Source organism: Pristiophorus japonicus, chromosome 8 (genome assembly GCF_044704955.1).
Source record: "Pristiophorus japonicus isolate sPriJap1 chromosome 8, sPriJap1.hap1, whole genome shotgun sequence".
Classification (NCBI taxonomy): domain Eukaryota; kingdom Metazoa; phylum Chordata; class Chondrichthyes; family Pristiophoridae; genus Pristiophorus; species Pristiophorus japonicus.
This window is the reverse complement of record NC_091984.1, coordinates 107,615,189-107,631,797: the sequence shown is the minus strand read 5'-3', so window position 1 is coordinate 107,631,797 and position 16,609 is coordinate 107,615,189. Positions and strand designations below refer to the sequence as shown.

The 16,609-nt window shown below is 43.2% G+C and overlaps 1 protein-coding gene across 4 annotated transcripts in view; it reads left to right on the top strand.

Annotated features, from left to right (window-relative positions):
* Positions 1–16,609, top strand: part of camsap2a (calmodulin regulated spectrin-associated protein family, member 2a) — a 257,613-nt gene that overhangs the window by 114,453 nt on the left and 126,551 nt on the right. For 3 of the 4 annotated variants that reach the window (XM_070887283.1, XM_070887286.1, XM_070887284.1), the window contains exon 3: positions 13,555–13,716. In XM_070887283.1, the coding sequence (XP_070743384.1) occupies positions 13,555–13,716 (162 nt within the window). Of the gene's footprint in view, positions 1–13,097; positions 13,139–13,554; positions 13,717–16,609 lie in introns of those variants that run through there. The other variant, XM_070887285.1, reaches the window with a different exon arrangement.

The window sequence follows — 16,609 nt, the reverse complement described above, 5'->3', positions numbered from 1 at the left end:
TCGTGCTGCACCGTGCTGAGGGCCAGAGGACCAGCAGGGAGCCGGAGAATCTGGAAGTTTTTTTTAGGCACACTTTGTGGCGTGAAAAACGGGCGTCCAGGTCAGGGCTGCGCCGTTCTAGGCGCGGCCCGAAACTTGGGCCCTACGTGTCAGTGTGTGTGTGTGTTATCTGTCCGAATGCACCAGCTGTTGTATGTATTTGCAATATTGTTTAGCCCCTTCCGACAAATTCAGTTTTATTTGTTTCTTATCACAAGCACTGACATTTCCATATACCTACCCACATTTGTGTAGGTTTATTTTATAAATTTGTATTGCAGAACAACATTCGAAACTGGGGATTCAAGTTGAGCTTTCCTGGGTTCTTGTTAAGTGAACTTTATTGAATGTTTACATCTCTATTACAAAGTAACATTGCAATGACTAAATTCTGAAAGCAGGACATGACACAGGGGACAGTACAGATGAGATAAGGTTTGATAGCTTTTGCTTCCTCATTATATTTCAAAGGGATACATAGCTCATATATTTTGGCCTAGAAATTGGGTACCGCCCCATTTGGGGCATTAACACTCGCGAGACGCGAGACTTTGCACCAGATGCGATAAATTTGGGTTACCGTCCCCAAAAGGAAGTGGATGCTAAATCAAGTGCTCCACTTCCTTCCCGAGGTGGAAGCAGGGCGCATGGCTCAGCAGCGGTACGCACTGGGCCGCGTAGCGCTGCCACGTACGAGGGACTCTAACCTGAATTAAAGGGAAGGGCCCAAGCTGCATACTCTGCATATTGGGAACCCACCTACCTGGACCACTGGGAAGCGGAGGTGCCGCACGATCAGCCCAGCACTCGAGCAGAATGTGGGCTGAGCAATCACAGCACCGACCCTGCGACCGGAGCGGGAAGCAAAACAGCCCATTTTTTTCAGCAGCAGCAGCCGGCCACCTCCCCTTTAAATTTTGCCCCAGTAGCGGCCGGCAGCCAGGTACACGTCCCCTGAAACTGTCGCTGTTACGGCTCGGTGCAACTTCAGGGGGCGAAACCCAATTTGGGGCACGAATGGGGTGATGCACACGACGATGACGTCATGATCTCCGGGCGCAAGAAATCAGGGCACAAGACTGTAGCGCCGCCGCTAAACCCCCACCAAATTTAGCCGGAGTCGTTCATGGCGTCGCGCCCGATTGCAAAGTCATTTGCGTCCCATTAGCGCCGCCCAGGGGTGCTAACGGGAGGCGCAAATGCACCCAATTTCTCCCCCTTTGTGTTTAAACATTAAACCTGCTTGTTCTCTTACCTTTACAGTTCCACTGTTGGGTCCAAGCTTTAAAATCAAGTTTATCTCTACTGTTACACTGCAAGTACCAGTTTGACACTAGTATCTGCTCTGAGAGGAATTCAAGGGAACAATGCTTGGTTATACCGATTCATAATGCCCTGCTTGCATCACCCTCTGCTCATAAACTCTGTGTGTATTAGTTAAATGAAGAGGAGAATCATAGAAATTTACAGCACAGAAGGAAGCCATTCAGCCCATCGTGTCTGTGCCGGCTGAAAGAGTTATCCAGCCTAATCCCACTTTCCAGCTCTTGGTCCGTAGCCCTGTAGGTTATGGCACTTCAAGTGAATATCCAAGTAGAGTTCTGCTTGCAGGCATCAGAATACTGGTGAATTGTTTAATGTTAATGAAGATTGGTTTGACTTGTTGGCTCTTCATTAATTTTAAATATGCATGGACTATCGGATGGACTCTCTGGACCTTTTGTTGAACTTCAAAATGTAAATTTTAAAAGTTTGCTTCATACCAGTTAACCTTTTGCTGCAGCAGTATAAATTTGAGATGGTTTGTGAGTACCTCCTGGAGGTTATCTCTCAAATTGATTCATGCTTGAAGGAGAAAAATTGCAGGGATATGGGGAAAGAGCACGGGAATGGGACTAACTGGATTGCTCTTCGAAAGAGCCAGTACAGACTCATTGGGTTGAATGGCCTCCTTCTGTGCTGTATTATTCTATGATTCTATGTTGTGTCTTAAAACTAGAGTTATATTTCTGATAGTCAATACAGAAAAACTTGTCATATTGTCACAAACCATGCATTAAAATTGGCCCTAAAAAATGTTCTCTAACCATAGATTGGTTCCAAAGGCCAGATTTCAGCCAACTGAGAGCTAGACTATTAGACTTTGATCTATCATTAAAGTGACCCAGGTAAAATGTCTGATATTTTCTTCAGCAAACTTGGGGAAGATCGAAGTGCCTGATGAGTTAACTTGTCAGTTGTTGAGGGAGATGGATGTTCTGAAATGTGCTCTTCCATCAGAGGTAGCCTAAGGGTTAAACGGACTACCCAGAACGACTAAAACTGCCTGCTGTTTCCCTAAAGTGTTTTCTTTCCCAGTCAGAGGAGAAACTCTGCTCTGTTTCAAAGGAGTAAATGTCAATAGGTGGAATCCCCCACGTGTGGCTTTTATTTGAAAGAATAAAGCCAGTGTTGTTGTAACTCCGCCAGTGCTGAAATAGCACTGATTCCCTTGCCGTGGCGTATTCGGGGCAGAATGACCTCAGTGTGGTACTGTTGGAGTATGCTTCTATTTATTGTTGCTTTTATGAGCCTCCACTATGCAGTCTGGTGTGAGGGAGGCCCAAAGACTGCTCTCTGAATTAGCTCCCTGGCACAGATACCATCATCATCATAGGCAGTCCCTCGGAATCGAGAAAGACTTGCTTCCACTCTTAACATGAGTTCTTAGGTGGCTGTACAGTCCAATACGAGAACCACAGTCCCTGTCACAGGTGGGACAAATAGTCGGTGAGGGAAGGGGTGGGTGGGACTGGTTTACCGCACGTTCTTTCCGCTGCCTGCGCTTGGTTTCTGCATGCTCTCGGCGACGAGACTCGAGGAGCCCAGCACCCTCCTGGATGCACTTCCTCCACTTCGGGTGGTCTTTGGCCAGGGACTCCTACGTGTCGGTGGGGATGTTGCACTTTATCAGGGAGTCTTTGAGGGTGTCCTTGTAACGTTTCCGCTGCCCACCTTTGGCTCATTTGCCATGAAGGAGTTCCGAGTAGACCACTTGCTTTGGGAGTCTCGTATCTGGCATGCAAACTATGTGGCCTGCCCAGCGGAGCTGATCAAGTGTGGTCAGTGCTTCAATGCTGGGCATGTTGGCCTGGATGAGGACGCTAACATTGGTGCGTCTGTCCTCCCAGGGGATTTGTACGATCTTGTGGAGACATCGTAGGTGGTATTTCTCCAGCGACTTGAGGTGTCGACTATACGTGGTCCATGTCTCTGAGCCATACAGGAGGGCGGGTATTGTCTACAGCCCAGTAGACAATGAGCTTGGTGACAGTTTTGAGGGCCTGGTCTTCAAACACTCTTTTCCTCAGGCGGCCAAAGGCTGCACTTGCGCACTAGAGGCGGTGTTGGATCTCGTCGTCAATGCCTGCTCTTATTGATGGGAGGCTCCCGAGATATGGGAAGTGGTCCACGTTGTCCAGGGCCGCGCCATGGATCTTGATGACTGGGAAACAGTGCTGTGCGGTAAGGATAGGCTGGTGGAGGACCTTTGTCTTACTGATGTTTAGCGTAAGGCCCATGCTTTCATACGCCTCAGTAAATACGTCGACTATGTCCTTGAGTTCAGCCTCTGTATGTGCGCAGATGCAACTGACTGCTGACTCTCCTATAATTGTCATTGTTCTAAACTTGAATGGCAAAACTAATAGAATAAACATTAACAAAATACAATCACGCCCAGTTGCGATGATTCGGATCGAGGACGCAGATCTTTATTCTGCGTTTCTCAACAACAACTTGCATTTATATAGCCACTGTCACTACATTTTCCTATTCAGTATTCTTTTTGGAACAGTTGTCCAAGTGTCATTCGAAATGTCAATGTGTTGGTACAAATCAATCTTGTCCACCTTTTGCCATTTTCTTACAGTGAGCCATCACAAGTTTTAGAGAATAAAATGAATTGTTTTGAAGTATTCAGCATTTTCTTGTTAAAATATTCTTCCTGTTACTTTCCAATTTTTTTTGCAATTGTATTCCTTTTCACACCCCTACTTCAGCGTAAGATGTGTGTTATATATGGTGTGGCTGCAAGGTACAGGCAGTTCCATGCTGCTTTAGCTCAGCCTGGTTTCCAGGGTCTTATTGGAAAAGCACTGGTCAGTTACAGTTTTTGTAATAATATTTCAGACTGGGACATTTGTGGCACCACCTCCCTATATTCTTGTTGTTACATTCCCTTCATTGGGTTTGGACCCATTGAAGGAATGTAACAACAAGGTATAAGTTTATACATCTTCAGTTGTTATAGGTCAGTGTAAAATGTAAAAATGTGTTTTGGTGCCAATGCAAATCAACATTCCAGTTAGTTGGCACAATGCGCTCTCAGCAATACAGACTATTTAAGTATTCTGCTAATTGTCTCAACAATACTTTCTTTTACATTTAAAGTGAGATTTAGACTGCACATTACAATAGTTCAAATTGAAGTTTTTTTATAAGCTTTTATGCCTGTTACTGAGGTGTTCATAGATGTTGCATTTTACTGCCTTTGCTTAAATTATGTGTACCTGATGTTGAACCAGTTGTAATGGAACAGAGGGTATGTTGGAGGGCTTGAAGGAGTCTCTTACCAGTACAATGTAAATCGGTGACATGTGCTTCTGCAGAGTCTTGTAGCAGTGGGTTGTACAGTAGAGCTGTGCCTTTCTTTCAAACACACATGGAAGTAACTGAGTATGAACACAGGAACAGGAGTTGGCCATTTAGCCCCTCAAGCCTCTTCCGCCATTCAATAAGATGATGACTGATCTGCTACAAGACTCTGCAGAAGCACATGTCACCGATTTACATTGTACTGGTAAGAGACTCCTTCAAGCCCTCCAACATACCCTCTGTTCCATTACAACTGGTTCAACATCAGGTTCACATAACTTAAGCAAAGGCAGTAAAATGCAACATCTATGAACACCTCAGTAACAGGCATAAAAGCTTATAAAAAAACTTCATATACCTGCATTTGTACCATATCCCTTAATACCTTTGGTTAACAAAAATCTATCCATCTCCAATTTAAAATTAACAATTGGCCTAGCATCAATTGCCATTTGTGGAAGAGTTCCAAACTTCTACCACCCTTCGTATATAGAAGTGTTTCTTAACTTCACTCCTAAAAGGACTGCCTCTAATTTTTATGCTATGTCCCATATTCCTAGATTCCCCAACCAGCGTAAATAGTTTCTCTGTATCTACCCTATCTGTTCCCCTTAATATCTTGAAAACTTCCATCAAATCACCCTTAACTGTCTAAATTCCAGGGAACATAACCTCAGTTTGTGTAATCGCACCTCGTAATTTAACCCTTGGAGTCCAGGTATCATTCTGGTAAATCTGCGCTGCACTCCCTCCGAGGCCAATGTATCCTTCCAAACAGATTAAAGATAGAAGCCCCTGCAAAGAAAGAAAAAGAACTTGAGGATTGAAAATCTGTATATACACCTTCCAGGATCCCCATCTCTTATCAGATCTTCACTAATGTTACTTTTTAAAGCCCAACTATTCCAACAATGTTTTTTCCCTGGGTAGACTTTTAAATTCACTCTTGTTCCAACACCTACCACTCAACATGAATGATTATTTAATATAATTTTTTAAGAAAATTGCCTCTTGAAGCAAGTTAATTTGCTTTTGTTTTCTCTGATCACTCCACTGTTTTGCACAAAACAGTCTTTATACTGTATTTTTTTTTTTAATTACTGAAAAAGACTTGTTCATTATTTTCCTGGTGGATTTGGAAAAAGCTTATAGTGTAATGTCAGTAATTTAATTATGAATATTAAAAAGATAAAATAAAATTGCTGATGAATGGCCTGTCTAGACATCTCATTACTTTATTTTCCTTCTTGTCTGAACTCCCTGCCTGTACAACTCCTCACACACACCTCATCACAGCCTCTCTCCCTCTTCTTCCCATCATAGGAATAAGCTTCCAGCGCTGCTCGAAAGACCAATTTGCCTATTCACTTTCCAACTTCATAAAAACAAGCTCTCTGTGATGGTAACATGGCAGCCCATCTCTCGTTAACTAAACCTTGTTAAATGACCATCCTTTCCGCCGCATTAACTTTAAAAATAAAACTCCACAAAGTAAATCCTGGAATTCGATGCTAATTCTCTCCTACCCTCTCCCTCAGTATTTTTCTGCTCCTCAATTGCGCTATCGAAAACCCTGCCTCTGTTCTCCCCACTTCCTGACGTCATTCTCTGCCTCATCCACCTAATTTCCAGCACAGGCACAATGGGCCAAATGGCCTCCTTCTGTGCTGTATCATTCTACGATTCTAATTCCCTGAACAACTTCTATTCCATCCCTTGCATCACCATTTGCCAATATTCAGCTTTTCCTTCCCCCGATTCCCAGATGTTCTCTCATTCCTCTCGTCATTCCCCAACTTACCATGAGCAATGTCACAGTAAATCCACAGGTCCAGACGGACAAATAGATAAAAATGGATCAGTTAGGAGACTTTTCTTCGAAACAAAATTCTGTGAAATGGCATCCTTGGTTAAACTGACTTGTGACCAGTAAGAGAGATCTTTCAGAAATAATTTCTGTTGACAATTGCAGAAAAGCACAGACTGACTCTATTTAACAAAATATTGTGCATACTCCTTGACTAGTATTTGCTATGTGAAGTAGGGTTGCAGGAAAGGTCATTTTCTCGACAATTCATGTCCAATTTTGCCCAAGGCTGGACTCTTCGCAGGTTATTTAAGAGGTAACAACACAGGTAAACCTGCTGTAAGATGAAGCTCTGCAGTATCTGTCTGATGCCCAACAGTAACGGAGCAAGTCCTGCAGAGTGTTAATCCGAGTTTATGCAGTATCCACACTACTCCATTGTCACAGTTTCATTACACACATGACTCACCCACAGTCCCGGCAACAAATAAATCATTATGTTCGAAGGTGAATTTTATCATTTGTGTTTATCCTTTCGCATGGAATCCCATTTTTTTTAATAGTTGGATAAATAAATTTGTCAATATACTGTTAGTTTCTTGGGTGCAAGGCTTTAAATATTACTGCTAGATAAAAATTGACATATCAGGTCTTTTGTGTTCTCTGGAAAACTCTTCAAAGCCAAAGAATTACTTCTGAAGTGCAGTCACTGTTGTTATGTAGGCAAAAGCTGTCTCCAACTTCTACACAGTGAGGTCCAACAAAGAGCATTTAATGTAGTAGCAACTTGTATTTATATAGCATGGTTAAATGTCCTAAGGCACTTCACAGGAGCATTATTTGACACCGAGCCACATAAGATGGGCAAATGACAAGGAGGTAGTTATTAAGGAGCATCTTGAAGGAGGATAGCGAGGCGGAGAGGTTTAGGGAAGGAATTCCAGAGTTTAGAGCCTCAGCAGCTGAAGGCACAGCCACCAATGGTTGAACGATTATAATCAGGGATGCTCAGGAGGCCAGAACTGGAGGAGTGCAGATATCTCGGAGGGTTGTACGGCTGGAGGAGATTACAGAGGTAGGGAGAGGTGAGGCATGGAGGGATTTGAAAACAAGGATGAGGATTTTAAAATGTCCCAAGGCACTTCACATGAGTATCATCAAACAAAATTTGATGCCGAACCACATAAAGTCATATTAGGACATATGACCAAACGCTTGGTCAAAGAGGTAGTTTTAAGCAGTGTCTTAAAGGAGGATAGAGAGGTTTAAGGAGGGAATTCCAGAGCTTGGGGCCTAGGCAGCTGAAGACATGACCGCCAATGTGGAGTGATTAAAATTGGGGATGTGCCAAAGGCCAGAGTTGGAGGAGTGCAGATATCTCGGAGGGTTGTAGGGCTAAAAGAGGGATTTGAAAACAAGGAGAAGAATTTTAAAATCGAGGCATTGCCGGACCAGGAGCCAGTGTAGGTCAGCAAATACAGGGGTATTGGGTGAACGGGACTTGGTTCGAGTTAGGACACGGGCAGCAGAGAACTCTCCCTGTTCTCCATATATTAGCAAGTGAAGCTTTTTTTTACAAACACTTGACCAGGCAGATGGGGCCTCAGTTTAAAGTCCTATCTGAAGGACGGCAGCTCCAATAATGCATAACTCCCTCAGTACTGAAATGTTAACCTGTTAACAACCATCATTAAGGAAGAAATAGCGGGACATCTCGATAGGAATAGTGCAATCAAGCAGACGCAGCATGGATTCATGAAGGGGAAATCATGTTTAACTAATTTACTGGAATTCTTTGAGGATATAACGAGCATGGTGGATAGAAGTGTACCGATGGATGTGGTGTATTTAGATTTCCAAAAGGCATTCGATAAGGTGCCACACAAAAGGTTACTGCAGAAGATAGAGGTACGTGGAGTCAGAGGAAATGTATTAGCATGGATCGAGAATTGGCTGGCGAACAGAAAGCAGAGAGTTGGGATAAATGGGTCCTTTTCGGGTTGGAAATCGGTGGTTAGTGGTGTGCCACAGGGATCGGTGCTGGGACCACAACTGTTTACAATATACATAGATGACCTGGAAGAGGGGACAGAGTGTAGTGTAACAAAATTTGCAGATGACGCAAAGATTAGTGAGAAAGCTGGTTGTGTAGAGGACACAGAGAGGCTGCAAAGAGATTTGGATAGGTTAAGCGAATGGGCTAAGGTTTGGCAGATGGAATTCAATGTCGGAAAGTGTGAGGTCATCCACCTTGGGGAAAAAAAACAATAAAAGGGAATATTATTTGAATGGTGAGAAATTACAACATGCTGAGGTGCAGAAGGACCTGGGGGTCCTTGTGCATGAATCCCAAAAAGTTAGTTTGCAGGTGCAGCAGATAATCAGGAAGGCGAATGGAATGTTGGCCTTCATTGCGAGAGGGATGGAGTACAAAAGCAGGGAGGTCCTGCTGCAACTGTATAGGGTATTGGTGAGGCCGCACCTGGAGTACTGCGTGCAGTTTTGGTCACCTTTCTTAAGGAAGGATATACTGGCTTTGGAGTGGGTACAGAGATGATTCACTAGGCTGATTCCAGAGATGAGGGGGTTACCTTATGATGATAGATTGAGTAGACTGGGTCTTTACTCGTTGGAGTTCAGAAGGATGAGGGGTGACCTTATAGAAACATGTAAAATAATGAAAGGGATAGACAAGATTGAGGCAGAGAGGTTGTTTCCACTGGTCGGGGAGACTAGAACTAGGGGGCACAGCCTCAAAATACGGGGGAGCCAATTTAAAACCGAGTTGAGAAGGAATTTCTTCTCCCAGAGGGGTGTGAATCTGTGGAATTCTCTGCCCAAGGAAGCAGTTGAGGCTAGCTCATTGAATGTATTCAAGTCACAGATAGATAAATTTTTAACCAATAGGGAATTAAGGGTTACAGGGAGCGGACGGGTAAGTGGAGCTGAGTCCACGGCCAGATCAGCCATGATCTTGTTGAATGGTGGAACAGGCTCGAGGGGCTAGATGGCCTCCTCCTGTTCCTAATTCTTATGTTCTTATGTTCTTATGTACTCAAACCTGGAGAGAGACTTGAACCTTGGAGGCAAGAGAGTTACCAATTCACCCAGACTGGCAACTCTGTTGTTCGACTTGGATCAGTTACAAACCTCAACTTTGAGGGTGGCAAAAATATACGGTTTGATAGATAAATTCACCATATCTTGTGGTACTATCTGAGGAACATAGGAACAGGAGTCAGCTATTCAGCCTTTTGTGCCTGTTCTATATTCAATTAGATCATGGCTAATCTGTATCTAAATTCCATCGAACAGCCTTGGTTCCATAACCCTTAATATCCTTGCCTAACAATCATCCATCAATCTCGGTTTTTAATTTTCAATTGACCTAACCTCAACATCTTTTTGGTGGTGAAAGTTACAGATTTCCACTCCCTTCTGTAACGAGGTGGTTCCTGATATCATTCCTAGGCTTCCAGAGAGGACGGGACTGGATCAACTATGATGTTATTTTTAATGGATAGGTTCAGCAGTCTTTTTTTTAAGTTGTTTAGTGCAGTCAGCACAAAGTATTGGAATACCAATACAATGTAGCACAACAGTAAGGGCGGGAAAGCCCCAAGCTCAATCCCACACCTTCTGAATTATAGTTTTTAATCACAGTTTGCAGGGAAGGAAAGTTACAGGAACTGTAATCCGTGGCCTTCTCTTGGAAGAGCGTGTCATGGTGGATCAAGGGACAGAGCAGAGAACAGAAGGATTTGATGATATTTACCAAAAACTGAGTTAAACTTAGAGGTTTGATCAAAATGCACTCTCGGTACTAAGCTAGCAATGCAATGAGTGTACTTGCTGTGAGAATGGTGCTCAGCAGGCAGATAGTGCAATAATTGTATCATCCTGGTGAGGCTTGAATCATTTGATTGTTTATAAAGCCATATATGGCAATATAGTGTGTGACACAGCTGTCAAACAATTAAAATCCATTATAGTAGACATCTGGCAGAATTATTGTGCCAACCAGCAAGTGATTCTGTCACAGAAATGTTTACAGTTATTTCTGTCAGAAAATTACAGATTCCATTTGCAGTGTTTCCCCTCTTGAACGAAAGGTGAAAAATTGTGCGGATGTTAGGTCCACATGGATTGTAACCTGTGGCAAATCAGTCGGCAATTGTGGGGTTGCAGTACCTGATTTCTGCCATCAGTGTATTCTAATGTATGTAGCTTACTTTGCCCCTCTAGTGGCAGAAACTGGGTAGTACAACAGAGTGGAAAATTTATGTTTTGCCCCTTGACCTGTCAGCAGGACTCCCAGATCAGTCACTGGAATTTCTTCAATTCACATAAAAAATATGGAAATGAGAAAGCTGGGCGGGGTGGGGGGGGGGCGGGGAGGAAGGGTGTGTAACCTATAGAAATACACCGAGAACACTTGAAGTATTTAAAATCTGAGACTAAAAATGAAAATACACAGGCCCTGAATTTTCAAAAAACATTTTTAGACAGATATGATGGCGAAATTTATGCTGTTTTTTTTTTTCCGCCGATCTTGCCGACAGGAATTTGCCGTAATTTCCTGTGGAGCCGACGTCTACATTCGAAAGTAAAAAAAGTCGCAAAACCAGCTCAAATGCAGCCACCACTCGGGGTAATAGTGAATGGGCTGCTGCCATCTGCAAGGTGCCTCACTCTCTGAACCCCTTGTCTCTCCTGCACCTCTCCCTCTCCTATTATTAAGCAGAACAAGAGATGCACATTGGGAATTCCATTCAAGCTGCTTAGTTCTGACTGTGTGAGGGAGAGCAGGGGTCCAAAAAGGAGACTGACGGCACTTAGGTTAAGTATAGTGCCGATCTCAAAAAGAGCAATTTTAAAAAATCACTCGCCTCACCTAGTGGTAGTTTAATCTGCCATCGGAGAGATATTAAGATGTGAAATCTCAGTTACACTGATATCAGTGACTTCAGGCCACGCTTCACCTAAAGTTTTGGACCTAAATTTATATCAGTGCATTAGTGACATAATTGGTAAACTGGTCTTTTGTGTGGGAGTGAGGCTATGTAAGAGAGCATTAAAGGGTTTCAGCGGCTGTATCTCTGAAGCGGCACAAATGATTGAGGAAATGCACCCGTACTGGCATTTTGGCAACAATCAGTTACGCGCAAATTGGAGGAAAGATCTCCACAAAAGCCACTCTTACTCTCTAGTTATGTCAATGTTCTGGGAAATTCCAGGCCAGTCTGTTTTTGATGATGTTGGTTGAGGGATAAATATAGGCTAGGACACTGGTAGAACTCCTCTGCTTCTCTTCAAATAGAACCATGGATCAGATGGGGCCCTGTATCAATATCTGATCCGAAAGACTGCACCTCTGACAATGCAGCACTCCCTTAGTACTGCACAGAAGTGTCAAATATAGTATCTCACACTGGGTCAGAAAATTAAATATACCATAAATACAGGAACTAATCCATCTATTGATTTACTATATGAAATGTACTGCAATACAGAAATAAAACTCATTGGATTAGCATATAAAATATCCAATAAATACTGTAATTTACACACAGATACAGTGTATGAAATAGTCTGTAAATTCAGTAACTAATTCAGTCAAGGAATCGACATATGAAATATCAGGACTTTGTTGAAGCGATCAGTAAAGAATGAATCATTTTTTGATTCAGCAGAGCGTATATCAATATGGGTTTGAGGCTGGAAATCAGATCTGTGTCTGAAACAAGACCTGCATGAGTGGCAGAGCTGGCCGGTGTCATGTTTTGGGATTTCAGACTATGTTGCCATTGCTGGGGACCTTGATGCAATATATCTTTAGCTGTACTGCTCAAGGGAAAGCCATGGGGAGTCATGTGGTACACCAGCTAGCTAGCAATGGGTTGGATTGTTCATTAGGTGTAGCTACTTCGGCGAAGTGGTGGATGGACAGGTGCAGCGCTCCAGACACCGCACTGGGAGGGAACCGACGGTGCATGGTGGACCTCCCTGGCAATTCGGGAATAACTGGATAGTGCAAGCATTTCTGCAACACAATAACTGGAACTGTCATCGTAGCATGGGGTCAGAAGCACTCGGCCTGGGGTGGCATGGCTCCCGGGCAGGTTTTCACACAGCCTATGGGCATCTGGGGCTGAGAAGAACATCAGGCATTGTAGTACACTGAGTGAGGAGTGCATGGTCTTTGTGAGCAAGTCGTAGGGCTCAGGTGCGAGGGACCTACCTGGGGGCAGGGGTTGGCAGTGTAGGTGCTTTATGTTGTCTTTTGCAATCACACACTATTCTCACAAGGGGGGGTCCTCTGTGTAATATATGCTGATCCAACATCTTAATGCTGTTTGTTGAACCTTGCTGTGTGCAAATTGGCTGCCGCATTTTCTTATGTGAAAACAGTGACAACACTTCAAAAAGTACTTCATTGGCTGTAAAGTGCTTTGGGACATCCTGAGGTCATGAAAGGTGCTTTATAAATGCAAGTTACAGATGAACAGCTTATAATACAGTAATCGATCCAACATCAGTGTATAAAATATTCTCTAAATGCAGTAACTAATCCATTCAAGAAATCGATGTATCTTGTCATCAGATGCTGTAAAGACTCAAACGACAGGTGGTTAAAGACCAGAACAGAAAATTGAGGTTCACATTATGTTTATAACCTCTTTAATCATTAGTGCACGGATAATTGTGTTGCATCATGTTGGCTATAATACATTCGCTGCCTTCAGTTTATTCTATTTTAGACTATTGTAAATCCAGCTTCAAAAACAAATTTACTTGATAGCACTGCAAGTAATCTGTTCTGATTGAAACTAGCAGGGAATAAATCCATGTTTCCGTGATGTTGGGTGACTGGAATGTCGCCAGTGTAATAACCTTACACAATCCTGTCGGGACATCCTTATTGCCAATTTGAATGAAGTACCAGCGGCTTCGAAGTATGGCCATGGAGAAAAAACTGTCACTTCTGCCATTTCAGCTTTAATATGGCTTTCTGTCGTTAATACAGCTGTGGCCATTTACTGAAGACTACACTAAATCTTTTCTCTTTGCAGACCGCCCACCTGGCTATGATTGACACTCTGATGATGGCTTACACTGTAGAAATGATCAGCATTGAGAAAGTGGTCTCGTGTATCCAGCAGTTCACAAACTTCTTCCCAGCCACAGAACTTCCGTATGACATTGAAGATGCCTTTGTCTGCTGGATAAATAAGGTAAAGTGTCACTAATCCGAAAAAGTGAAATTATTGAGCAACATTCGAGTATGCTGATAACTCAAGTGATGTGTGGGGTATCACTAGAAATGAGTGTGGGATTGAGCTAGTTGGATTCAACAGCTGTGTGCGATGAATGAAGTCAGCTGTCAACTGAGCTGTGTGTCGAATACCTATACCTTATAGCAGAGGGTACATCTCTGATGGAGATGGGTGGAAACTCGCACTGTGCCTATTCTACATCATGGCTGCTTTCCCAGGCTATGCCTCTTTGTGAAAGGATAGGCATGCCAAAAGGGAACAAACACAGATAATTGCAAGAGAAAAGGGGATCAAAATGTTAGAGATTTGTTATTCATATGTTTGGTCATTAAATGTTTCTTTTGCAAGAACTTTCTCTATAAACTTTAAACCTGTTTAATGAAAACTGAATTGTACCTTTCTATAGAATCATTGAAGGAGGCTGTTTGACCCATTGTGCTTGCAAGAGCTAGTCACTTAATTTTACTTTTTTGATCGGTAGATAAGGTGGTTAAGAAGGTATACGGGATGCTTTCCTTTATTAGCCTAGGCATAGAATATAAGAGCAGGGAGGTTATGCTTGAACTGTATAAAACACTAGTTAGGCCACAGCTAGAGTACTGGATACAGTTCTGGTCACCACATTACAGGAAAGATGTGATTGCACTCGAGAGGGTACAGAGGAGATTTATAAAGATGTTGCCAGTACTGAAGAATTTTAGCTATGAGGAAAGATTGGATAGGCTGGGGTTGTTTTCTTTGGAGGCTTAGGGGAGACTTGATTGAGGTGTATAAAATTATGAGGGGCCTAGATTGTGTGTGCGCATGACCGTGAATGTTTCTGGGGGAGGTGGGACCTATACAAGCCGGACGGGTTGCACCTCAATAGAGCCGGAACCGGTATCCTCACGGGAGGGTTTACTTGTGCTGTTGGGGAGGTTTAAACTAGCTTAGCAGGGAAATGGGAACCGGAGAATAGATTCAGTGGGGAGAGAAGCAAGGTTGAAATTGGGCAGCAAAAAAGTAGGAAGTGAATTTAAAAGACAGGAAACAAGGGCTGGAAAATAGACAACAAGGGAGTTTGGCACAACTAAATGGAATGTACTTCAATGCAAGGAGAATAGGGAATAAGGCAGATGAGCTGAGAGCACAGATAGACACTTGGCAGTACAATATTCTAGCTATTACTGAGACATGGCTGAAAGAAGGACAAGTATGGCAGATCAACATTCCTGGTTACAGGGTTTTCAGACGGGACAGACAGGGGGATAATAAAGGAGGGGGGGTGTCGCAGTATTAATTAAAGAAACTATTACAGCTGTGAGAAGGGATGATACGTTAGAGGGGTCATCAAACAAGGCCATATGGGTTGAATTGAAGAACAAAAAAGGGGCAATCACACTGCCAGGTGTGTACTATAGAGCCCCAAACAGTCAGAGGGAGATAAAAGAATAAATATGTGAGCAAATTGTTACGAAGTGCAAAAACTATAAAGCTGTAATAGTGGGGGATTTTAACTACCCTAATATTAACTGGGAAAAAAGCAGTGTGAATGGCACAGAGGGTGCGGAATTCCTAAAATGCATCCAGGAGAACTACTTTAGCTAGTATGTAACAAGCCCAACAAGGGAGGGGGCGGTTCCGGACTTGGTTTTGGGGAATGAAGAGGGTCAGGTGGAAGAGGTATCAGTGGGAGAGAATTTTGGTGCTCGTTATCATAATTCAGTAAGATTTAGGGTAATTATGGAAAAGGACAAAAGTGGACCAGGAAAAAAAGTTCTTAATTAGGGTAAAGCCAATTTTGCTGAGCTGAGATGGGATTTGGCCAAGGTGGACTGGAAACAGCTACTTGATGGTAAATCAGTGTTAGAGCAGTGGGAGGCATTCAAAGAGGAGATCCTAAGGGTAACCAGGAGGATCGATGAGGGCAGTGCGTATGATGTAGTGTATATGGATTTTAGCAAAGCTTTTGATAAGGTCCCACATGGCAGACTGGTCACGAAAGTAAAAGCCCATGGGATCCAGGGCAAAGAGGCAAGTTGGATCCAAAATTGGCTCAGGCAGGAAGCAAAGGGTAATAATTGATGGGTGTTTTTGTGACTGGATGGCTGTGTCCAGTGGGGTTCCGCAGGGCTTAGTGCTGGGTCCCTTGCTTTTTATGGTATATATCAATGACTTGGACTTGACTGTTGGGGGTATGATTAAGAAGTTTACAGATTACACTAAAATAGGCTGTGTGGTTGATAATGAAGAAGAAAGCTGTGGCTTGCAGGAAGATATCAATCAACTGGTCAGGTGGGTGGAACAGTGGCAAATGGAATTCAATCCAGATAAGTGTGAGGTAATGCATTTGGGGAGGTCTAACAAGGCAAGGGAATACACATTAAATGGTACGACATTGAAAAGTGTAGAGGAACAAAGAGACCTTGGAGTTCAGGTCCACAGATCGCTAAAGGGAGCAGGACAGGTAGATACGGTGGTTAAGAAGTCATATAGAATACTTGCCTTTATTAGTCGAGACATGGAATACAAGAGCAAGGAGCTTATGCTTGAACTGTATAAAACACTGGTTATGCTGCAGTTGGAGTACTGTGTGCATTTCTGGTCACCACATTACAGAAAAGATGTGATTACACTGGAAAGGGTGCAGAGGAGATTTACAAGAATGTTGCTTGGACTGGAGAATTTTAGCTATGAGGAAAGAATGGAGATGCTGGGCCTGTTTTCTTTGGAACAGAGGAGGCTGAGAGGAGACCTTATTGAGGTGTATAAAATTATGAGGGGCCTGGATAGAAAGGACCTATTTCCCTTAACAGAGGGGTCAACAATCAGGGGACATAGATTTAAAGTAATTGGGGGGAGGTTTAGAGGA